The 26,465-nt window shown below is 37.3% G+C and overlaps 1 protein-coding gene across 1 annotated transcript in view; it reads left to right on the top strand.

The window, feature by feature from the left end:
- wdb (serine/threonine-protein phosphatase regulatory subunit widerborst) overlaps positions 1-26,465 on the top strand; it is a 331,308-nt gene that overhangs the window by 215,995 nt on the left and 88,848 nt on the right. Inside the window, exon 2 of the mRNA XM_069815633.1 lies at positions 24,941-25,137. Within this exon, the coding sequence (XP_069671734.1) occupies positions 24,941-25,137 (197 nt within the window). The remainder of the gene's footprint in view (positions 1-24,940; positions 25,138-26,465) is intronic.

The raw sequence follows: 26,465 nt of genomic DNA, 5'->3' as shown, positions 1-26,465 counted from the left end.
AGATGAAGGTAATAATGCGATGAAATGAGGCCGAGGTCCAGCACCGAAAGTTGCCCAGCATTTGTTCATATTGGGCTGAGGGAAAACCCCGGAAAAACCTCAACCAGATAACTTGCTCCGACTAGGAATCGAACCCGGGCCACCTGGTTTCGCGGCCAGACGCGCTAACCGTTACCCCACAGGTGTGGACTATAGGCTATATAAATTTAAAAATGCGTGACTGGGACATATTTTAGCAAATAATTATAATTTAGAACTTAAGATGTAATTGTAAATGTAGTATTTTTTTAATAATGACGGTGAAATTTTTAATATTTTTAACAAGCATTAAGAAAATAATTTCAAATAGTGATAATTACATATGAATACTAACCATGTGAGCCATCGAAACGAGTAATGGCATAAATGTTTATCCAGCCGTTGGTCTCCCGCAGGCAAGTGCCGTTCCGAATTACTGAAAAACAATGCTATATCACGACAAGGACCACGATAAAGACCATGACAAGGCAATGGTGCTCGTCATGGTCCATGTCGTGATCACTGTCTTTACGTAGACCCTAATGTCTTGGTCATTGGTATGATTCTTGTTATGAGCCTTACCGTGGTTCTTCTCGTTGAGCTCCTTGTGGTGCTTACCTCTTGTTGTCTTATCGCGATTTTTGTTGTCTTTATTGTGGTCCTTATCGTACTTTTTGAGTCATGGTCCTGGTTGCGTTTGTTATGGTCTTTATCGTGGTCTTGGTCCTAGTCGTGATTCTTATCGTGGTACTTGTCGTGATCCATATCATAATCCTTACCGTGGCACTTGGCGTTGACCTTGTATTTGTCCGTGCCGTGGTCCTTATCGTGGTTGTGACCCATATCGTGGTTCTTATCGTGTTCCTTGTTGTGCCTTTTGTCGTGACCAATATCTTGGCCCTTATTATGGTTCCACCCATTGTCTTTGTCTTTGTTTTGTCCTTGTGATCCTTATTATGGCCCTTATTGTGATAATTGTCGTAGTTCTTATCGTGGTCTCTTCGTCGTCAATGTCATGGACCTTATCATGATCCTTGTCGTAGTCCATGTCGTGGGACTTACCGTGGTTCTTGTCTTTGTTATCTTCGAGGTCCTTATGGTGTCCTTGTTATTTTTGTTATGTTCCTCATCGTGGTCTTGTCTTTGTCATGCTCCTTATCGCGATCCTTGTTGTCTTTCTCGTTGCTTTTATTGTCATTTAATGGTCCTTATAGTTCTTCTCATTGTCTTTGTAATGTGCCTTATTGTGGTATTTGTTGTCCTTGTCATGGTTTTTGCAACCCTTATCGTGATCCATGTCGTTCTTATCGTGATTCTTTTCGCGCTGCTTTTCGTGGTCCATATGATCCTAATCGTGGTCCTTGTCATGGTCGATATACTAGTCCTTGTTGTCTTTGTCATGACCCTTATTGTAATTCTCGTTGTCTTTGTCGATGTCCTTATCATGGTCCTTGTCTTTGTTATGGTACTTAACGTCTTGGTGCTTCTCGGGATCCTTATAGCGGTACTTGTGATTCATGTCGTGTTCTTTATGACGATACTTGTCGTTTACCTTATCTGTATCATTGTCTTTGTAGTGGTTCTTATAATGGTTTTTGTCTTTGTCGTGATCATTATCCTTATTCTTGTTGTTTTCTCCTGGTCCTTGTCGTGATCCTTATGTCATGTTCCTTATCATGGTCCTTGTTTCATATGTCTTAGCCCTTATCGTGTTTTTTTGTCATTTAATGGTCTTTACGGTTCTTCTCTTTGTCATAATCCTTATCGTTATATTTGGTCTTTATCCGTATCGTGGTCTCGATCCTTATTGTTTTCTTGGCTCTTATTGCTATCTTTATTGTGATCTCTTCTTTGTCTTAGTGATATTTAATCGCGGCCCATGTCGTAGTCCTTATCCTGATATTTGTTGTGGTCCTTGTCATGATCGTTATCCTGGTCCTTAATGTGATTTTTATCCTGGTACTGTCGTAGTTCATTCCGTGATCTTTACGGTGGTCTCCGTCGTTTACCGTGTTCTTGTCCTTATGGTCCTTATAATGGTCGTTGTTGCCTTTGTCGTGATCACTATAGTGGTTCTTATCTTTCTCGTAGTCCTGATCCTTATCGTGATCCTTCGTGTTGTCATTGTCCTTGTCTTGTAGGCCTATAGGCCCATGTGATACTTATCGTGGTCATTGCCAATGTTCTTATAGTGGTCCTTTTCGTGGTCGTTATTGTCCTTCTAATGGTTATCGTGATTCTTATTGTGGTCATTGTACTTGGAATGGTCTATGTTATACTTACCGTTGCCATTGGCAGAGTCCTTGTTGTGACCCTTATCGTGATCCTTCGTGTTGTCATTGTCCTTGTCTTGTAGGCCTAGAGGCCCATGTGATACTTATCGTGGTCATTGCCAATGTTCTTATAGTGGTCCTTTTCGTGGTCGTTATTGTCCTTCTAATGGTTATCGTGATTCTTATTGTGGTCATTGTACTTGGAATGGTCCATGTTATACTTACCGTTGCCATTGGCAGTGTCCTTGTTGTGACCCTTATCGTGATTCTCGTCGTGGTCATTGTCCATGTAGTGGTCCTTATAGTGGTCATTGGTCATTGTAGTCGTCCTTATGATCCTTATCGTGGTCAGTTATTGTCCTCGTAGTGGTCGTATCGTGATCGTTATCGTGGTCAGTCATTGTCTTTGTAGTGGCCCTTAATCGGGATTTTTATCGTTGCCATAGCCATTGTCCTTGTAATGATTCTTATCGTGATCATTTCGTGATGATTTTCATTGTGCTTGTAATCCATGTCGTGATCCTTATCGTGGTCAGTGTTATTGTTCTTATCGTGATCTTTGTTGTTCTTGTGGCACATATCGTGATACTTATCGTGGTTCATTTAGTTGTCGTTGTCTTTATCCTTGTCCTACCATGGTTCTTGTTGTCTTTGTCAGGTTACTTACCATGGTGCTTTCGTGGTCCTTGTGGTAGTCCATGTCGTGGTCATTATCGTGATCCTTGTCGTGGTGCTTGTCCACATCGTGATCCTTATTATGGTCCTTTTCGTGGTCCTTGTTTGTCTTTGTTATGTTCCTTATCGTGATCCTTGTTGTTTTTGTCGTGGTCCTTATTACGATACTGTTTATTGTAATGGTTCTTATCGTTCTTGTTGTCTTTTTCATGGTCCTTACTCTGGGTATTTGTTGTCTTTATCATGGTCTGTATCGTAGTATTTGTCATGGCCCATATCGTAATCCTTGCAGTCCATGTCGTGATCTTTATCGTGGTCCTTATTGTGATCCTTTTTTTTTTTTGCGCTTGTGGTTCTTGTCGTGATTTTTGTCATGGTTCTTTTGTTGTCCTTGTCTTCGTCTTTGTCCGTGTCGTAGTCCTTGTAATTCTTTGTCATGGTCCTTATAACTAATAAACTGGTGTGTACTTTGGAATAGAGTGAAAATACGCTTGCACTGCAAGATATCTTCCTACATGGTTACGTCGATATAGTGTGACCCGCGCTATATAACTTTGATTTTCGCATCACCAAGAGTCATTTCATTCCTTTTTTGGGGAACTGTACATATCACGGGGGTTTCCAACTTATGTCCCGAGTATAAATTTGCTTTGGTGGTTAATCGGTGTCTGTTAAACTGTATTTATATTATAGGCCAAAAAATCATCGTAATAAGATTGGATCACCACTTCCGTCTGGATCGAAGAATGAAGCACCTAAACTATGCCTGTGTCGTTGTACAGTGAGTCAAGAAATGTACAGTGCTGGTACATTTTATAAGCATCGTTCGGCTGTCACGGAAATTTACGGATGCGTCTAAGCTGTTTACATAAGAACATAGTGCCAACGACAGATCTTTAACTCGGAGCCGCATTAGTTAATACGTAATCTTCGTGTCACAAAGTAGTTTTGTCGAAAGAGCTCCATTTCAGTAATTCCTTCGAGAAAGTAATATTGCTTGAAACAACGGAATGATTGAAATCAGTTAACAATTTGTTGTTAAGCAAGGATATAAAACGCTCATTATTTTTTTTTAGTAGCTATACAATGCAAAAGGCATAATGCAAGCTTTTGTAGTTTTCAACATTATGTTTGAAATATAATTTCTGAACTAATTACACATTCCATTCTTAAGATCGTAAGTTTAAGTCTGTTAATGCTTGTCTACTTACTATGGAACCTAAACATTTACGAACGACAGACACACATTTCAACACGCGGTTGAAACTCTTAAATTATTTTCATCATGACATAAATGTGTACAAATGTTTGTAAATAAAACTAAAATATTAATTTTTTTGTGAATCAAATAAAAACCTAATTCTTTCTTTCCATTTCTTTAGTAGCATGCTTGCAGACGTTTGTGAAGTTACGGGATTTTGCTGCATAAAATGTCGTTGGTATTTACATTTACCCATTTCTGAAACTCACCTGCACTTTGTGGTCGACATGAATTGCTGTGCAGTGACCAGAGAGTTGTTTATTAACAGTTTGTATTTGTATTGACGTTCGTTTCAATTTGAGTCTATTATCTGAAAACGGGGTTGTACGTATCACTGACCAGCACTTGGTCTGCCAACATATACATCTAGATTTATATAGGTTCTATATAACAGAGAAATGTCTTTTAGTATGTGCAGCGGTAATATGAATAATGAAAAGGGTTTAAATGAGAATTGAGAGATGACCTGTAGGATGTTATTTAGTATTTTGGAAGGTGGTAGAAATATATTACATATGTTCTTAGGTTGTGCTCCTCCCACAACCACTTCTTGAAGAATATAACGGCAGTTACGATAATCGTTGTGTTCATCTTGTTCACTAAGAACTTTAAAAACTTATTAATTTACGTCTCACATGCGCGTAGTAGCTCCGAAATTGAAAGTGTCAATAAATAAAACAAACATTATATAAAACGTTTCCTTCTCTAATACGATCTTATGTATAGCCAATCAAGAAATTATTGAGCCTGTAAATTTATAAGTAGGTCTATCATTCAGTTCTCACAGAAGTCACCTGAGCCCCATATACTCTACACATTCAGGTACACATGGACATAGTGCCGAAATCGGACTCTTGACTCGGAACTTGTATTGTAGCAAGATACGTTATCCCCTGTGCCACAAAATGGTTAACGAGTTTATTCTGGAAAATACTATTGCTGCAACAACGGAATGACTTACGATCTTGTTAACAGAGCTGTCAGTTTCCGATTCCAAGGAAGCATTGAATATGCACTATTTTAGCAAACTTTATTATACGTAAGGCATAATCCATTCCAGTATTATGATCTAACAATTAACTTCGGTCACAAAGTAAAAGGAAAGCCTACCTTGTATCAAGATAATGCACTACAGCGATTAGATAAATTTCAACAACACTTCAAGCAAGTTTTACTATCACTTCGATAAAGTGTTAAAATTCTGTATAGCTTGATAATTCCGTAAGTCGCTTTTTATTTTCCAGATACATTTAAGCGAAAATCTGATTAAATTAACTTCTTGGCTAAGGAGCTGATTTCAGAATTGAAGACCTAACATTCTAAATGTGCTAAATGCACAATTTTTCAAATTTAATATTATAAATCTAAGGGCGGAACATCCATATGAGAATATCATACTAAATTGTCTTTGTAATTGACTCTTTCGAGTGCCATAAGTCGGTATTGTAGGTATCTCAACATGCATTTCGCGATGTGTTTTTCATCAATATCTCAGAAAGTTGTTTTTGGCACTTAACACATTTAGAATGTTAGGTCCTCAAATGTAAAATAACTAATACCAGTTTTAGAAACATCACTGTCCGAACAGAATAGTGTTTGGAAAATTAGCTCACGCTTTTGTAGGTTCAACAGTTCTTACGGGAGAGAAGAAGGGACATGTAATGTGCACATGCGCCAAATATATATTTTAAGAGGGGAAAAATTGATGTGTGTAGAACACTTTGGAAATTAACACTCCATAAAAGCAATTTAAATATGTTACTTATAAATTTCTAAGAAAGAATTTATACGAATAATTTATTATGTGTTTCGAGATTACATATACATTTCAAGGAATGAGTTGTTTGGTCTCTGTCCTCACTCCCTTGGATATTATGATGAACCAAGCATAGACATTCACTTTAATGGGACATGTTCATGTAATCAGCACGTTACAAAGTCACCGTTTATAAGAAACTCAGGACAAACACGTGACAAATAACGCATACCGTCTGTTTGGGAGATGTATTTCTGCTTCCCTTCCTGTAATCGAAGTCGGGTTCACTCGATTTTTTTACCAGGAGTAACGTTTATTACAAAAACAGCGGAAGATTTTAATATTTATGTAGTAAGATATTGTTAAATATCCATCTTAAAATCGGCTTGGGTAGCGTAGTCGGTATAGCGCTGGCCTGTGCTCGAGGTTGCGGGTTCGATACCGGCCCAGGTCGATGGCATTTAAGTGTGTTTAAATGCGACAGGCTCATGTCAGTAGATTTACTGGCATGTAAAAGAACTCCTGCGGAACAAAATTCCGGCACACCGGCGACGCTGATATAACCTGGACAATTGCGAGCGTCGTTAAATAAACCATAATTTATTATCCATCTTAAAAAAAATACAGTAATCAAATTTTTAGGCCATGTGTTTGATTATAAGAGCTTCCAAACTGTGCAGTTGACATCAAAGGTGCGATTAAACAAATTGCAATAAGCCAGTGTGAAAAATTTCATCAGACACTGTCATTGTAAGGAATTAGGACTTGAATCCTTGACAGGGTCATATACGTCGGTAGAGAACAGTTCGAGGTTTCGTCATAAAATTATATGATTTTCACTTTACAGTTGGAGAAAATTTCGGAGAGGGAAAAAACCAACCAGATAACCTACCCAAGCAGGATTCGAACCCAGTACTGAGCGCGGTTTTGGATTTGTGTATTGATTTCTCAAATATAAGCCAGAATGGGTTAGCTTCCTACCTTATTTGCCTCCAATATTTTAGATGTACAGTATGTTATCCTGATGGGAAAGCTGATGGCTTCGTCGAATTCCTTGTACGATATACTGATTGATAGCTTCATCCTATGAGGAACGTCCAAAGCTAACATCTGTGGATTAAAACTAAATATAAAATCCCCGTTTCCGTCTGTTAAACGCAGTAGTTATAATAATAATAATAATAATAATAATAATAATAATAATCTCTATTCAATTCTGTATCGTGGAAAATCTGAGGTAGGCTAATATAATCATAAATATGAATTTCTACATTAATTTTGCTTTGTTAGTAACCTGATTTATATGACAAAGTCATTTGAAATAATCTCGAGCATGGTTGAAGATAAAATTAATAAATTCACTTTGCATGAGCTCTAGTAGGCCTACTCAATAGTGCTACACCTGATGCTTTCAACATAGCGGTTAAAAAAAATTTTTTGGAGTCCGCGTCTCCTCGATTTCATAAAAACGTAATTTTTCACATTTGTATATGTGTTTTTCTTTTTCAAATCACCCGAAACATATGAAAAAGGTTATTATATGTAAAATATTCTGGGGGAAAGAAATTTAAATTGTGACGGCATTAAATTAGAGGTTCGTCTCGAGTAAAATCAATTTGCGCAACAAAGTGTAAACAAGTGTGTTGGTCGTCTTTGACCTTGCTGAGCACTGTATCAAACTCTCCCTTTACCAGTAACCCCTCCTTTTCACTATCTGATCACATCAATACTAAGCACTTGCCTTTACATTTCAAAATATACAATTATTTCGTTAATGTACTGGATCGTTGACCAACAGCAGCTCTTCGCTGTTACTGCTTTCTGTATGGACTATTTATAGGATTTCATGGACTTCTTGCTTAGTTTTAGGTAGGGTTGAATAATGGTTTCTTCGTTGCATCTATATTGTATTAGTTACTCCTTGTTAGGTTCATATCGGTAGTTCTTATCTTATCACGTGTTTCTTGTGGGGCAGACGAGACATCTTTTCTGATTAATTTTGTGGGTCTGTCCAGTATGTGTTCATCACAGGCTTTGCGTTTAGCGGCATTTGTCATCATTTGACATTGTACACTGCACAGTGATGTCTTTTTCATAGTTGTGATTCCTTCTTTATTTGAAATAATATTATCGTGTCGTTTTGATGGATTTTCGCGTGTAGTGGAAGTAGGGATGGATAGTTGCGCTGCTTGAATAAACAAATAAATTAGCAGTTTCGCAGGAATAATAATAATAATAATAATAATAATAATAATAATAATAATAATAATAATAATTTTACAGTTACATATGAAAGTCAAGGGAACTATAATTTTATTATTAAGAGGACAGAAATTATATATTTATATTTAGGCTTAGGCCTATATTGTATTTAAAATTGTGTTAATATCTATTTTATTATAGCATACTTATGATAAAACTTAATAATATAAAATGATTTTATATATGAAAGCCATGCGAACTATAATTGTTATCAAGAGGAGGAACAAAGAGAGTTAAGAACGTTGGCAAAGAGTATATTCCGTCGATGCTGCTGCCACCTACTGGCTAATTACTTGAAAAAGACGTCATATCAGATCATTTAAAAATATCAGGCATACACGTTGCAAAAAAAATCAACCCGGACCCCGAACAAGGGCTAAAAAGGAGGACTTTTCCGGATAAAAGAGGACGTCTGGTCACCCTATTCCAGCAGGTAGTCATAGTTTTGAAGACCACTAGTCAGCGTATCTTAATAAAACTCTTTATCCGCTTCTATTGCATCAAAGCTTATTTTTGGTCTTGTAAATGCTAAATTCAGAAGGCACAAAGAAATTCAGGAGGGTTTTTGAGTGAAGCCAAGAGACTGGCCAAATTCCTCGTTCAGGGCCCACGATATAATTGTAATTAGCACATTCTTTCAATAAATAGGAGGATCATAAATAGTGGCAATGATACCGACAGTTAGCTGTCACCTGAACTATGTAAAGACAACATGGAAAGGAAAACCACTTCTTGAAATACTCTGCTCACTGTCCTGAACTGGATGGAACCAGATGCAGTGATATTTGGGAACTGCTCATTGACTTCTGAAAAGTTGAAGGGTTCTAAATAATCAATCCATAGACATTTTACTTACCTCTTAACTATCTGTTCGATCTCAGCAAATGGGGAGCACAATGGAATGAAATTAATAAGCCTACAAATGCTCTACGACAAGCTCAGATGGAAGGTGATGGTTTGAGGAATGTGAAAAGGTCACTAAATTTTTAATTTAACATTACCTACAGTCTCTTTTATGGTATTTTCCGAAAATGGATTGATAACTCATTTTACAACTTCACTGATAACTTCACAATTACAAAGTAGGCCTACAATAAATTATTCCTATCGTGGTCACCATCGATGGCCTTAGAAATATTGGTTATTATGTTTGCCAAAACATTCGAAGTTAGCTGGTTCAAAACCTCGCCGAGGATAATGGATTAAGAGCATGCCTTTTGACAGAGAAGTAGAGCTGAGAGCCCTGTGTCTTAGATATACAGCACGTGAAATAAACCTGTTCTTGAATGATAGAGCTCCTGGTAACGTTTACTTGCCGTTTCTTACCTCCGCTAATTCAGTTCAGTTCTGGAAATAGAACAGTGGACCCGAATGGAATCACCCCACCGTTCACGTATAATCCATATGAACAAAAATAGTAAGGAATTTTCTTTTTTTTTTATCGCGGAGAGGCTGACGAGCTCACAATTAATCCTTCTAATAGAAAGGGATGCGATCAGAGAAATCGACAGATGGATTTGCAGCTCCAGAGATACCATAGAGAAGCCAGACGGTTTCCTACCTGTAACCAGATTTACGAAAGTGAAGTGAAAAAAGTAATGAAGATTCAGTGCCTTGTAGGTTCTGTGAGATTTGCGGCGGAGGAAACACATGTGGAGCAGCTACTTTACTCTCCTCTACTATTGTATTAGTCATCTTCTCATCAAGGTATGACGAGCTCATTAAAATATACCACGACCCCCTATTCTCATATCCGTACTTTTAATGCTCGGCGTTATCTCATTGACCTTAAGTGTGAAATTGTGAAGCACTTAACAGTAAACTGATAAAGGAACTTAACATGCGTTACTACTAGGTTCTCAATCCAAAGGTGTGGAACTTATCGTAGTCAAATGTTTACCTTCTTGTGACGTGCATTCAGAGAACAAAAAGCCTCGAGTACTTTTATGTGTTCGTAGTCATGTCTATTACTGCACTAATGATGAATATGTGTTAACAATTGGCGATTTTGACTGTAAATTCTACAAACTTGTTTGATTTCTGACGAATAGCTTTTTAATTTAATTAATTCCTTTTTCTTCTTCTGTGTTGTCTCAGGCGGGTGACTTTGGACTATGGAAATGTAATTGTCATTAAATGCTCGATAAGAAGGATTGGTGGATCAGGGGAAACCTTTTTACTCTGTCACTATACGAAGTGTAAAGAGAATGTATTGTGTTGCTGCAGAAAATTGATTTAGATATTTTCACCAAATACACGTTTTTGGCATCCCTGATACCATATAACAATGTTTTTATCTGTATGTCTGTGTAAAGCGAGTTCTCCTAACCATTGAATTGATTTTGTTTATATTCAGTATCTAGGAGTCAATTTATCCAGAATTGATACACGTGATATACCATAATTTATAAGAAAAACATTTCATTCATTCATAGTTTTCTGCCTTCGCCTTAGTCTCCATATTGGAGAAGAAAACAAAATATCAACTAGTCTTTATTTGAAATCAAAAGTACAGAATGGCGATCCACTTCGCAAATCATTAGAAGATTTTTCATTGTGATTATTTATTATGTAGAGTAAAGTGATATAGTGGAGTTACTTACTTACTTACAAATGGCTTTTAAGGAACCCGAAGGTTCATTGCCGCCCTCACATAAGCCCGCCATCGGTCCCTATCCTGTGCAAGATTAATCCAGTCTCTATCATCATATCCCACCTCCCTCAAATCCATTTTAATATTATCCTCCCATCTACGTCTCGGCCTCCCCAGAGGTCTTTTTCCCTCCGGTCTCCCAACTAACACTCTATATGCATTTCTGGATTCGCTCATACGTGCTACATGCCCTGCCCATCTCAAACGTCTGGATTTAATGTTCCTAATTATGTCAGGTGAAGAATATAATGCGTGCAGTTCTGCGTTGTGTAACTTTCTCCATTCTCCTGTAACTTCATCCCGTTTAGCCCCAAATATTTTCCTAAGCACCTTATTCTCAAACACCCTTAACCTATGTTCCTCTCTCAAAGTGAGAGTCCAAGTTTCACAACCATACAGAACAACCGGTAATATAACTGTTTTATAAATTCTAACTTTCAGATTTTTTGACAGCAGAATAGATGACAAAAGCTTCTCAACCGAATAATAACACGCATTTCCCATATTTATTCTGCGTTTAATTTCCTCCCGAGTGTCATTTATATTTGTTACTGTTGCTCCAAGATATTTGAATTTTTCCACCCCTTCGAAGGATAAATCTCCAAGTGGAGTTAGTATCGACTAAAAAACGTTTTATAAATGATATAGCTATTTTACTTCTCGTTGCGAATTTTGTCAAAGTTTTGGTCTCTTCTGGCCAAAACCAGATAGCGGAATGCGTGTCGATTGAGGATTTCCGTCCCTGCTGTAAATTTGTTACGCATGAATGAATCACTGAAGCGAGGTCTAATATAATTATTTTAACATGCCGATTTAATAAACATAACATAGTTCTCATTCACTCGCGTCGTGAGCTAAGGCATCCTGCCTGACTCGCATTAACCTATTAACGCCAAAATTATTTTTATTAAAAAAAACGAAAATAATATATTTCATAAATTTAATCCATAAGATGCCAAGAATATGTTTTGTTTATTCTGCCGTGCACCAAGTAGCTGAAAATCACCCGGTCTATAAATAGACCGCTGGGCATTTATGATATCTGCGTATTCATTTGCAATAAAGTAAATGTATTTTTTGTGTATTTAATGTATAACCAGAAACATTTATATCAATATAAATAAATTTATTTATGACAGTTTTAGTATTTAATGCAGCAATACAATGCTGAAACACATTTATTTTAGTAATATCTGTCTTTACCGAGTGTGGTAAGGCTCAAAGCTTTTTTGACAGGGAGTTTCATCACACTTCTTGCGGAATATTACTGGTCTGCATTTACACCATTCAATCCGGCAGTGTTTCTGAAACGGCCGTTTTGCCATGAAATGACCTCTACTCTCTATCCTCATACCAAATTTCACTCCTCGAGGTGATGAAATAGGGCGCTCCATTCTCTTGCAGTTCGAAAACGTCTAGAGCTATTGAACAGCCAAGCATCGTCGGAATTCAAGTAGGTCCAGGGAGTCTCGTCCATGTATTTCTCTGTAGACAATCCAACCCTTTACTATAGCCATATCCAGCATTCTGACAAAGAGATCTCAGTACCACTTTTTTCCATGGATTTTAGGGGCATATTTCCCTGCTAACCAATCATGATGGTCCACTCAACCCATGTACTTACCGTATTTCTTTATGACCTGTGAAGTAACGGTTGGCGCATCTGGCCACGAAACCAGGTGGCCCGGGTTCGATTCCAGTCGGGGCAAGTTACCTGGTTGAGATTTTTCCGGAGTTTTCTCTCATCCCAATATAAGCAAATGCTGGGTAACTTTCGGTGCTGGACCCCGGACTCATTTCACTGGCATTATTATCTTCATCTCATACAGACGCTAAATAATCTAAGATGTTGATAAAGCGTCATAAAATAACCTACTAAAAAAATATGACCTGTGGCTGCTGCACACTTATATTCTGTCTTACATTTCTGTCCCACTTCACGAACAGAATTTCACTATTAGTGTCAAATGTATAATCGTAGGACTCTCGTACTGCATTCTGTAGTAATTTCGTATCCTGAAGAGTAAAGGCATCCATTCTGTTTTCTCTCAGTTTCTGTAACCCGGAAACCAAGATCCTGAAGTTAGAGCAAAAGGTCTCTACTTATAAAAAAAATATCAAATTATGTGTCGTGAGCATGAGGATGTACAATGCAATCGAGCATTCAGCACAACTCTGCTGCCTAAGACTAAGTCGTGCCTATTACTGACGTCTTTTCAGCTGTGTCCTTACCAGAGATTTACACAGGGAATAGAAAACCTCAATGTGATGTTGGCCACAGAAGAAATTAGTCAAAAGTGATACCTTCTGACATAATATTGAGAAAGAAAATGAAGCAATATATCGTAAAAAAGTAAATCCTTGGAGCTACAGCCCATGAAGGGCCAAGACCGACCAGCCGGCTGCTGACCTCACGTCCACATGCCGAAGCAGAGGTGGACGATCATCCAACCAGAATGGAAGTATCGTGTGGTTAGCACGATGATCCTCCCAGCCGTTATAGCTGGTTTGCGAAACCGGTTTTTCGCTACCTATCGTAGCTCCCTAAGTACATAACGATGCTGGGTGGGCACTGGCCGAAATTTCATGACAATATTTCTTCCCCCATGAGGACTCGAACCAGCGTGCATTCCGTAACGCGAGTCCTAGACAGGATGCCTTAGACAACAACGCCTCAGCACGGGACAGCAATATATCATACCATTACAATATTGAATTTTTTCCTGTTTACTGTTATAATATGTTGGTGAAAATAGGATGCATGGTTTTCTTTATTGGTCGAGAAGTATTATTGTATATTTTATAGATCACTGTACTTAGAAGTAAAAAGGAATATATCCATTGTTCAAAAATGTATACACTGCAGACGTACACCGTATACATTTATTTCCAATTTAGGGCATACGATAATACGTTCTGGGGATCGAATAGGTGCTAATCATCTTTCAGATGCTAATCTACTTGCAATAGCACAGTACTACTGCCGGCAGTCATTTGCTGATATCAACTGTTGCGGTACAGGGTGCAATGACACACCTTTCTCCACTGTTATTTTCACGTGATATTAAGTGTCCAGCGGTCTATTTATAGACACATCACTACTAAATCACAAATCAATAACAATATCGAGATATTATAATACGGAAAATTAATTATATTCTTTATACAGTGCGACATCATTTTATACCTAATTCGAGGCGCATCCAGAAAGTAAGTTTCCCGATTTTTTCCCCTTGAAAGTAAACGTAATTTGCCGTGTCAATTGCGCATGCGTAACAGATCTATGACGTATCAATCATATGCCAGCCGGACAGGTCCCGCCTGGTGCCAGTAGCGTGGCAGCAGTGGTCCGAAATGGAAGCTCTTATTCCTTCTCCCGCCGCCTGCGAGGTTCGGTCGGTGATAAAGTTCTTTAATGCACAAAGCATTGCGCCAATTGAAATTCATCGGCAGCTCTATCAGGTCTATGGGCCGAACATCATGAGTAAGCAGATGGTGCGTCGCTGGTGTAGGCAGTTTTCCGAAGGTCGTCAAAGTGCCCATGATGAAGAGCGCAGTGGGCGACTGTCCCTCATCATTGATGATCGTGTTGAGCTGGTGCGGCAGTGCATCATGGAGAACCGCCGCTTCACGATTACGGAGCTGAGCAGCCATTTTCCGCAGATATCGCGATCCTTGTTGCATGAGATTGTCACTAAGCACCTGCTGTTCAAAAAAGTGTGTGCCAGGTGGGTGCCGAAAAACCTGACACCCGAACACAAAATGCAACGTTTAGGAGCAGCACTGACATTTCTGCAACGGTATCACGATGACGGCGACGAGTTCCTCGACAGGATCGTCACGGGCGATGAGACTTGGATTTCTCACTTCATCCCGGAAACCAAGCAGCAGTCAATGCATTGGCGGCATAGTGGATCTCCGGTCAGGACGAAATTCAAACAGACGCTGTCGCTACGGAAAGTGATGTGCACGGTGTTCTGGGACAGGATGACTTCCTTCCAAGAGGTGAAACCGTGAACGCTGACCGTTACTGTGAAACACTGCGAAAATTGCGACGTGCCATTCAAAACAAGAGGCATGGAATGCTTACTGCAGGTGTTGTGCTCCTCCATGACAATGCTCGTCCACATACGGCTCGGCGCACAGCAGCTGTTTTGACGGAATTTGGCTGGGAGTTGTTTGATCGTCCACCCTACAGTCCTGATCTTGCTCCCAGCGATTTTCACGTTTTCTTGCACCTCAAGAAATTCCTGTCCTCCGGTGAGCGTTTTGGCAACGACGAAGAGCTATATATATAAACTTAAAAAAATTAGCAAGTCCTACAAAAGAAAATTAATATTTAAAAAAATGTGAAATTTAAAACACACAATACATATTAAAGAAATTTCACATAAAAGTTATTCATGTGGTACAAGTTTTGTAGGAGAAATAGCATTTTTAGCAAAGCAAAATGTACAAAAAGAAAAACAAAAGCAGAGAAAAATGATTTTGTAATATTTTAAATGAATATAAACACTGCATATGCCATTTAAAAATGGTCGTCGGAACATGCAATTGGAGAGGCTTAAGTACTTGAAAATAGCCCCAGAGCTTCCTTGGACAATAAATAATTTTTAATTCTAAAAACTGAAAATGTGATTTTTCGACAAAAAATTACAAAATTTCACCAAGGTACACCCTAAAAAAAAAAAAAAAAAAAAGACGGCATACACTTTCCTGTTTCTATTGTCGTGTGTTACAGATAGATGGTCTGTGTTCATGTAACTGATTTGAGACTTTGATTAATGTCCATGATATTGGTGATTGAGGCGGTGATGATACATGACACGTAAATTTCCAGTCCGGCATTTATGACTGAGAGAACCCATGAAAAACCCCAGTCAGATTGTTCGACCACGCAGTTTCAACCGGTATCTCCCGAATGTGAGTCTCGCACGTTATCGTTTGAGCCAACTCGCTCGGTATCATTATTATTATTATTATTATTATTATTATTATTATTATTATTATTATTATTATTATTTCTGGCGTTTCCCACATTATAGTATAGTGGTTTACCGTTACAGAGTGTTCTACGTTTACTTCATCGGAAGGCGGCAGGCATATTGCAAAGGAGATAAGATTGATGTCACGATGAAGTGGTAATGAGGGTTGGGAAGGAGTCTGGTCGTAACACTTGAAATTGATGCTATCACATCATTCGCCTGGAGCTGACTTGGGAAACCACACGAAAAACCAAGACAGGATAGCCGACCCCTGGGATGGAACCTTGGACTTACGTAATAAAATGTGGAAATGATAACCATTACACTATCTTGCTCGGTTATTGTTATATTATATTTTCACTTGAAAATTGGTGTATTAGAGCTATTGCGCGCTTAGGAATGAGCGAACTTTTAGAAAAATCTGTGTAGAAAGTGACCAGTGTTTTGGCGCTGAGCAAGTTGTATGAAAGTGAATCAATCTCCCCCTTCCTTCTTCACCCATGCGCAATGACGTCATGAAATCGTCACAAGCGCAAATTCCCCCTCGGCATGCTTTTACACTATCTTCGTTCGGTTTGTATGATGGTAATACGCATGTGTGTTCCTATGGCAACAAGAAATGCAGGCCCTGTTAGGTCACCCACCAGTAATGAGACAGTCGAGAGATATAGCCTGTTTGGAAAACATTTTTGGATTCTGCGATAAGTGCAATATGTTACATATTTTCGTCGTAACAGTACGTAAGCTAGCACCGTCACTCCGCGAGACACTCCATGATTGACGGGCGAACTGTGTTCATTTCCCAGCTACGACGAACAGGTTTTGTGGCAGGGTGATTTTGTCAGTGTCTTATATGTTTCCCTTGCACTTATTTCCACAACCATTCCCCCACAATTCAAATACCAGTCGGTTGGCACGGTAGATCATTAAGATGTAATTGTGTGGGATTAATATTTCATTCCTCGGTATGTGTTCGATCCTCTGCGTTGTGTGAATTGTGCTTGTGGTAAACAAGATTTGAAAGTAAATGAAAAGTGGAAGTGGCAAAGGTTCTAAGTGATTATGGTAACGAAGCGGTAACTGTCCTATGTTTGGCTTAACAGCAGAAAAGAATCATGGAATAAGGAAGTTTCTAATCACTGTATAAGTGTTTCAGGCCTGCACCGTACATCAGGTTAAAAATACATTGGACAAATTTTTATATAATGTTAATTTATTTTATTGGGTTATTTTACGACGCTGTATCAACATCTAGGTTATTTAGCGTCTGAATGATATGAAGGTGATAATGCCGGTGAAATGAGTCCGGGGTCCAGCACCGAAAGTTACCCAGCTATATAATCTTAACAAACTCATCGTGGATGAGAACACAAATCTAGTAGTTGAACAAAATTAATAACTTCTTTGCATTCTAACAGATTTTTATAAAACTTTGTCCAGTCTTACAAGTGGCACATATTTTTTGTGTAAAAACTCTGATTGCGTTTGCACAAGAAAAACTATACCCTTTTGTCATTTAGATAAAATTAATAACTTCTCTCCTATCTAACAGATTTTTATGGAACTTTATACAGAAGTTAGAGGTAGCACATATTTTTTGTCTACGAAGTCTGATTATGTTTCTGTAAGAGGAACTGACCCTTTATAGTGGTGAATTTAGATAAAATAACTTCTCACCTATATAATATATTTTATGAAACCTAGTACAACAATTAGGTCTACAGGTAGCATACAGATGTAATTAGAGTTTGTACACAAAAAATATATGCTACCTGTAACTCGTGTACAAAGTTTCATAAAAATATGTTAATTAAGTAGGAGAGAAGTTAATTTTGTGTAAATGCATCCTAAAAGGGGTAGTTTGTCTTATGGAACCATAAATATAGTTTGTACACAAAAAATATATGCTACCTGCAACTTCCGTACAATGTTTCATAAAAATCTGTTACGAGAGAAGTTATTAATTTTGTCTAATATTACCCCCTATAAAAAGGTAGTTCGTCTTAAACGTAATCAGATTTTGTACACAAAATAGTAATATGCGTTACAAGAGCGGTATGTTGATGTTGTTGAGCTTTTTTAATTTCCGAGAACATGAAAACAAACATACCACTCGTGTATCGTACATTATTTTGTGCGAAGATCGTTTATTATATACCTGAAAGACGAATTTCTAATTAGTTGCAATGAAATCTCCATCTTGGTTTCTGTTCAATGACGGCAATTTTGGAAAACAAATATATCTATCTTCAACATTGTTGCTATAAAATGTTTTCTGTGTTTACTATATTCCAGCAGGCCGTGATATACGTCTGTCTTTTTTTTCCCCCAGTCTATAAATGCGAACTTAAAACAAACGGTAAGATTATGTAATGATTTATTTTTCATGTTAATATTTTAACAATATTATTTATATAACATATTGCAGTAATAACATCGGCATCTGGAATCTTGTTGATTTTTTCACGGCTTCCTTAATGTTACTTGCATTACAAATGCAGTAACTTTTATGGTGTTGTAGAGTTTACTTAATTTTGCAAATATTTAAAAACAATAATTAACAGTGCAATTTAGGTGAAATTGCAGTGGTAAGTTTCCAATTTATAATTATTACTATGTTAAACGTCTCTAAAAATAATATGTTAAAAGCCTAAAGCAGTAAAATGAATATGGCGCTTAAGCGGTGAGAAGAGGGAAATTGTTATGTGTTACGTTGGGAATACTGAATGTGGCATTTCACACTTACCGCGTATTGGTTTTGTGCGGAAAGCAAGCAAATACGCACGATCTCGCACAAAATATGTTACCTATAAGATCTTTACAAAGTTTCATAAGAATCCGTTGAAATCCAAAGAAGTTATTAATTTTGTCCATCTAGATTTGCGTTTTTGCACACTGTGCGCTGGTAGGTTACGGACTCCGGCGCGGATTGAAACAATTTACAGCTCAACCACCATGCGTAACCTTGGCCCGCGATGTGGTTGCGATACGGGACTCGACGCGCATATCTGTACGAGGCTCTGTGATTGCTCCGTCTTGGTAACCCAGACGAGCAGTAATTTATTGTAGCCGATTTTAGCGACAAATGAAGCAGCTGTAATTGTCGCAAAATGCGTAGCTAGACTAGGCTGTAAATATTGCTCAGTTCCTGCGTTAAACGTAGCTATGTGTGGCCATAAGACGTTCCACACTAGTGACATTTGTAGTATAGTTCTTTTGCGATTTTCTTCCGTGCTGGATCTTATGAATTATCAAGCCAAAATCGCTTTAGGTTTGTTGCTAGCTCGACTTAGGCACGGTAGGTATCATTAGTGAAAGATCAGCTTATGCAAAATTTGTGCTTATTCATGAGAAACTGAAACTAATTCGAGAGAGAAATTTCACTGCACTTATCAATTTCACTTGTTTTGTTTTAGAATGTATTAAATATAATGCCAAGGAGTTGTATACCTGGCTGCAAATCCAATAATTATCAAAAAGGAATTTAGTGCCGATATTTACTTCTTCTGATGAAGTGACGAAAACCAGGAGTAAAGTCAGTGGTGATATTCAAAAAGTTTAACAATTAGTTCTCTCATGTGTACCTATGTTAAACATATACGGTATATGTCCATGGTAATTGCAAATATTACAAACTAAAAAGTTCGCCGAATCTAGAAATAATTTAACAGCCAATTCGTCCGAACCGGTACGAATCAGCCGAATATCACCACTGAGTAAAGTTTAGAAAAATAGTATTTAAAATTTTAGTTTATGCTTGTATCCATATGCATTTGTAAATTGGCATTTCACTAAGCGGTTATAAAACTCTGCTGTAAAATTGATAGCTTTGTTTTGTTATTTCACTGTTTTTAAAGTCCTCTTAATTTGTGTGTCCTTTACATGATGCTCGATTTCGCTTTCTATCTCATTGCTAAAAAATTCAAACATGGCCAGTCATTTTACATGGTTGCTTGTGCTTGCATTGCAGCCTTGTTATTTTCATAATACTTATTCTTTACTTATTGTCAGTTAGGGGGTAAAAGTCTTTTGACTTGTATATTCTTTGACTCTTTGAGCGTGCTTTGGTATCTACTAGAGCGGAAATAAATAGTAAATATATTTATTGTAAATTTCAGGGTTAATTTATTGGTTTCATTAGTTGGATACTATCAGTAACTAACAAATTGTTAATTCGTTTTGGGGGGAAAAATGAATTTGTTTTAAATAACATGTCGGGCACTTGCTCTAAGTTTTATTATTATTATTATTATTATTATTATTATTATTATTATTATTATTATTATTGTAACTTTTATTACAAAACAATAATGTAATTTTATTCTCACACCAATAATAATCACTTTCTACAATTTAATTCTACTCCCGTCAACAATGGGATTTGCACTCCACATAGCAACAGAGTATTCGTTATTGCACTCCACAGACGACTATGACAATTTACTTGGATTATTGAGAACAACAATGCACTGCTAATCTTAACTAATGTTCACAAAGCACTATTTACAACACAGAACTGTCAGTTCTCAGTTCACAGTTCGTTTGCCTTGGCTAATTTCACTAGCTCAGTCATTCGAGTTCACAGTATCTCGAACCCCTTCTTCTTGTTCGACTGAAAGAAAAACTTTTTACATGAGAAGTTCCACTGAGCTGGTGGCCGCACTATATTGGAAACAGTTTTTTCCAGTCATATGTTTTATCTGACAAAGTTATGACTGTTCCAAAATTAGAGAAAATATCTGTTTATTCGTTAGGGCTAATGACGACATCTTGCCGTTTTTCTTTCAGCTGTTTCAGCGCAGGAACTATACTGATGCACAATGGACGTATGCGCAAATTTTTGATGTATCTGGTTTTGAAAACAAACTCACATGACTTATCTGGATATGCAACCAATATTATTCTTCCATCATACAAATCCATGTGATGTATCTGGTTTTTGAGAAGAACAGTGCTATAGCAGTTGTAGAATCATTTGAAGATTTGAATCACATTAACTCATTTTCGGAAAAAAGTGATGTATCTGATTTTGCAACTACACGCCTCAAATATCCTTGGCATACTACTTATTAAGAGGTCACTTGAGAAGCACAGGTATAAGAAACCATCTGAATGTCACATACATTACAGGTTGCAATAAACATCGAAATAATGACACAATCACGAGTGTGAATACCTGCAGACATAACTCCAAATAAATGATGAAGTTACAGACCTAATTTGAAGATAGTCATATAAAAGACGTGAAAGGATCAGCTTTAATATGAAGACTGAATAAATAATTGTAGCATAATCCGTGTTGATTTTATTATTGATGGTGATGCCTGACTTGTAGTGTTAGCTGTTTGTGTGATAGTTGTTTAAATACATCGTTCGAAATACACTGACTTTGATGGTATCACCACCACCACCACCACCACGATTGTAGAAGACATGTTTGAAGTGTTATTTTATTGACTGTACTTCCTGAAAAGATAACATGTAACCACATAATGAGGTTGTGTCCAGATCTGGAAGGAAACATCCGTTAGTTGTCGTTTGGAAGGAAGTAACCTGAATAAAGCATTTTGTAATGTTGTACTCCAGTACAGTTCTGGTTTACGTATGTTTCGGTTCCCATTACATAATTACCACGTGCTTGACAATGCCCAACATACATCTATAACTTGCAGACAAAAATTTGTGTTCATTAATACCGCATTCCATTGCCAAAGGCGGCACCACTTTCTGAATCCATTATCCGAACCATTTTGGTATGTGTCATAACTTGTAACTTGAAAACGTAAAGTTCCACATGCCATGCACTCTTCAAGTACAAAAGCATACATTGAACTCTGATTTCCTGTACCTTCACAATTCCTGTATGATTGAATCATTATTCCCATTTGCAGGAGATTGGTTTGTGAGCAGAGTTGTTCTGGAGATTGTGCCGAAGAAGTAAAAAGTCTTTCTATTCTTTAAGATCGAATCCGTTAACTTTAGAATGCGACTTCTCTGAGTTAATACGGCATATGGCTTCTGCAGTAAATGAATTTAAAACCTTACTGGTGCATTTATGTTCGTTAAGACGAGATTCCATTACTCGTGACAACTTGACCATCTTTAGTTTACCGCACATAGTCCTATACATTATGGTGCAAGTGAAACCAATCCTTTTTTTTTTCTTCCGAACAGTACGTATAATTAGTAATCGAAAATGTTGCAGACAATTCAGAAAAATATGATTTCATTTGTTTTAAAATACGCAATTACACAGCAAAGAAAAGAGTAGGGCCTATATCAGCGATATTCTAACACACAATTTGCACATTGTACAGTAATGTTGTATTCATGTTCCATTATATCTGATTAAATGATTCAGTTTATTTTAAAATCCGACAGTAGATTCAGATTAAATTTTGATGTGTTTGTGCATTAGTATACTGTTTGCAGGAAGGACTTGAATTCTTCGATTTAGCATGTTCGTTTTACAAACTTTGTTAGGGTATACGAGTACTTTCTCATTGTTTGAAGTGATTCTGCAAGACTCAATTTAGATGTTCACGGAAAATACGTTTTTAGCATCTGTCTACTGCAGTTTCTTCTGAACTGTTGATCAGATTTGACACACATTCAGCATATTTCGTACAACTTCCTCGTATGCAGTTCGGTGATTTCTTTGAACGCCCAATTGTACTCGAAGAAGGTAAACACATTTGAATTATGAGGCTTTTAATTCATTACACTATTTCTTCATATACCTACGACTTTAACTTTGACTTTACAGATACAGAGTCAGAAATATAAAATTTGTTATTAATTAATAATTTCTGGAAGAAAATTTATTTCTGCAAACCTTTTGAACTTGTCTGCTCCTGTTTTGTATGTGTAACTCTTTTATTTTCATTAGTATTTTAAAGCAGACATTTTTATTCAACAAATATTTAATTTATAAACTAAGACTATAATTTATTATGGTTATTTGCTTCATCTTTTGACCACAAAGCTTTGGAATTCTGCTATTTTCGTTAATTATACCACATTAACTGAAACGAGAGAGAGAATGTAAGTCGGCTTACTTCTACAAAACCTGTAAATCCAATTTTTACGGAATGTCGAAATCTTGTATATTTTCAAAATGCGTCCGCTGATAACACCTCGTAAGTATGCAAATGTTTTTATATGTTATAAATAACAAATACATAACAGTTGTTAGCTGAAACAAAAAGAATTAGAAATTATTTTGCTCTCGTACAATTTTCTCAAATGCACTTACGAGGATTTACTTGTATATACTGTATTTGTTAAAAAAAATTAATATAATCCGTGGCGCTTCAGCCCACGAAGGGCCAAGACCAACCAGCCGGCTGCTGGCCTGACGGCCACACGCCAAAGCAGAGGTGGACGATCATCCAACCAGAATGGAGGTATCGTGTGGTTAGCACGATGATCCCCCCCAGCCTTTATAACTGGTTTGCGTAACCGGATTTCGTTACCTATCGTAGCACTTAAGTGCATCACGATGCTGGGTGGGCACCAGTCCCATATACTGGCCGAAATTTCATGAGAAAATTTCTTCTCCCATGAGGACTCAAACCAGCGCGCATTCCATAACGCGAGTCCCAGGCAGGATGCTTTAGACCACGACGCCACGGCATGGGACTGTATTTGTTTAGTCGTGAATAAACAGTACCGAGTGTGTAGCATATTATTTATTGTTGAAATTCACTTTTCAGGAAAAACACATGATTTGGGTCTGTTTTCCATGAAGAATCTAAATGTGGGAGAAATAGCCTTTAATTAAGGATCGATTGTGTTTGTATCAGTTTAACTGCTGGAGAAGGAAAGTCCAAAATTGAATTTTGAAAAGAAAGAGGTTTGTGTGACCAGCTTTTTGTATTGGGGCAAAATTAATGTATATGCTTCAATGCATTTATTCCAACATCCCTGGGTATGATTTATCTGTCTGTCTATCTATGTCTATCTGTTTATTTATTCTGCCTATTAATAAACTTTGGAAGAAATATAGTCTCTTGATTTATTGTACCCACAATCATATTTTGACTTTTCTTTCCTACTTTGTTGTCAGAGAACAAAATGTCCTACAGACACATGTCCATCCTTAGTTGAGACGGCATACAGAGACATTTGTGCGCAAAGTAGGAAACCTAGTGTGGTGAGGAAAAGCTGGCCAGTAAATTTTTTCTGGAGTTCTTTCTGTTAGGAACAGACAGGATTTCTTTTCGTGCATAACTAGTACACAAGAGCTACAGTTTTGAATTGTTACCGAATATGTTAAAAGTAGCCTACTGTAATTTCTTCGTAAGGATATGGAAAAAAAAAAAAAAATGCGGTTTTCTTCATAATAACTAATTATAAAATGTAGGTGTAGATGTCACTGGCGATATTCATTGAGCCACAGAACTTCAGAACTCCATAATTCATAAACTAAGTGTTGAATCTGAGCTCAATATCCTTTGAGAATCTGCCCTTAGATTTTATGTTTAATTGAAACCAGAAACAGAAATTTTTTGTAAGAATATCTGAGTTATTTTAGGGTCACAAACATAGGTGGCTTAGGGGTAGCAAGTGGAATTGGTGCTCCAGGACTGCTTGGACGTGGCTTTAAATCCCTATTGGGCTATTACCTGGTTGAGATTCCTCCGAGGTTTTCCCCAATTGCAAGGCGAGTTCAGGTAAGCCCATAACTAATCAAACTCGCCTCGCCAAATACTCTAGGCTGTCATTAATTCTGTCGTTAGATAACCTCACAGTTGATACAACGTTATGAAATAAGATTAAAAATCACTTTATTGTTAAAAGTATCAAAAAGACCACCATCATTCTGTAAATCAGTATATGAATAACATTGACAGGGCCATATAGTGATTAGTGTGTGTTAAATTTGAATGATTCCATAATGAAAATACAGACTTCATTAACTTTAAATTTATACTGCAATGCGGTTCTATAAATACAGAGGTACATGTTATCAAGTAATATGTCTTACACTAAAATTTGATATTGATAAAGTTTTAAAGATGCATTCATATCGACGTTCTTTTTTTCTTTCCATAGATGTGCCATCTTCAGAGCAGGAGGAGCTGTTTATTCGCAAATTACGTCAGTGCTGTGTGGCGTTTGACTTCATGGACCCGGTGGCCGACCTGAAGGGAAAGGAGATAAAACGAGCTACTCTGAATGAGCTGGTGGATTACATTACAGCAGGCAGAGGTGTACTTACTGAGCCTGTATACCCTGAGATTATTAGGATGGTGAGTTTGCAATTAGAAATTAAATCATAAGAGAAGAATTAAATGTGGAAGGAATAGTACTGGTTTTAACATATAGAGCAAATGAGTGACACAAAGACTCTCAAAGATAGCATACCATTATAATCAAAAGAAAAAGATAGATGTATGCAGATCAGTAAAAAGTTGGAGAGATATTCTGTGAACACGGAACAGTCATATGCCTAAACCGTGAAACGAAGTTTTGCACTTTAACTTTTTACCTTTGCTTTACAGAAGTAGTAATGTTGCAGTATTATCAGGCTCGAGATTTTGGTAGAAAATGTATTTTCAGTATGCATGGAATGGGAGGAGTGGATACACCAGTTTCTGTCTAGACTTCTCGTTTAAACGCATGATACTTTAAAACATTGTTTTGAGAGTCTCTTGGATCACATAATAAGTTTTGTAGTGTTCTTACATTTTTTGCATTTCAACATTTTAATTTTTCACCTTAATGTTAGCTTTTAAAAATGCAATTTAATATTTTAAAGTTGGATATCATCTTGAATACCACCTTGGCAGAGATATTCTTCATCTACTCACAGAAACGTATACTTACATGCAAGACAATTGATATGGATGGCATGAAAAGTTCAAATAGGTTCTGTTCAAGAATTTGCGCTTGTAGCTCTTAGGTTTTTGAACTTGCTCACTGCAATCTCATTTCATGCCCCAGCAGTATAAGTCTGGCAAATCTTTTTGGTACTTGTGAGGAAAAAGGAAGTTAGCAAATGAGCCTTTATGATGGTGATCCTGTGCAGGAGTGGGTCATGCAAAAATACTGGGGTAGAAAAGGGAGGAGCAGTGACACTAAAGAAAAGTATGCTCAAGTGTTTAGCAGGAGTCGACCTTAGACGAGATGTCGCCGATACTTTTCAAACTAAAATATAGCAGGCCTACTAAAAGGGGATGAACAAGAGAGATTGTTCTCAGTGTATACAATGTTATTACGAAATGAGCAGAGTAGTAAAAAATAGGATACAGAGAGCAGAGGCAAACAAGGTGTCTGACAATGAAGAGGATTTTGCCTGAACAAAAATAACATGGAGCTGAAGGAACACCAGTGAGTGCACCAAGAAAGAAATGTCGATGAGAAAAGAGCTATTCTACGCGAAATCACCAATCATACATTGTGGCTCACTAGTTCAAGGAAAGTTTTAAGAGAGTTAGGGTGCAAGTGTAAGAAGACAGGGAAAAATAAAAGGCAAATGGGCAAAGAATATCATCTTTATCAGTCATAAAGTTGAGAGAGGAAGGCCGACCCCATCATTGTCTAGTGGGAAGACAACTATAAACATAGAAGCCACAAT

The sequence above is a fragment of the Periplaneta americana genome, chromosome 17, assembly GCF_040183065.1.
Source record: "Periplaneta americana isolate PAMFEO1 chromosome 17, P.americana_PAMFEO1_priV1, whole genome shotgun sequence".
Lineage (NCBI taxonomy): Eukaryota > Metazoa > Arthropoda > Insecta > Blattodea > Blattidae > Periplaneta > Periplaneta americana.
This window is presented reverse-complemented; position numbering and strand designations above follow the sequence as displayed.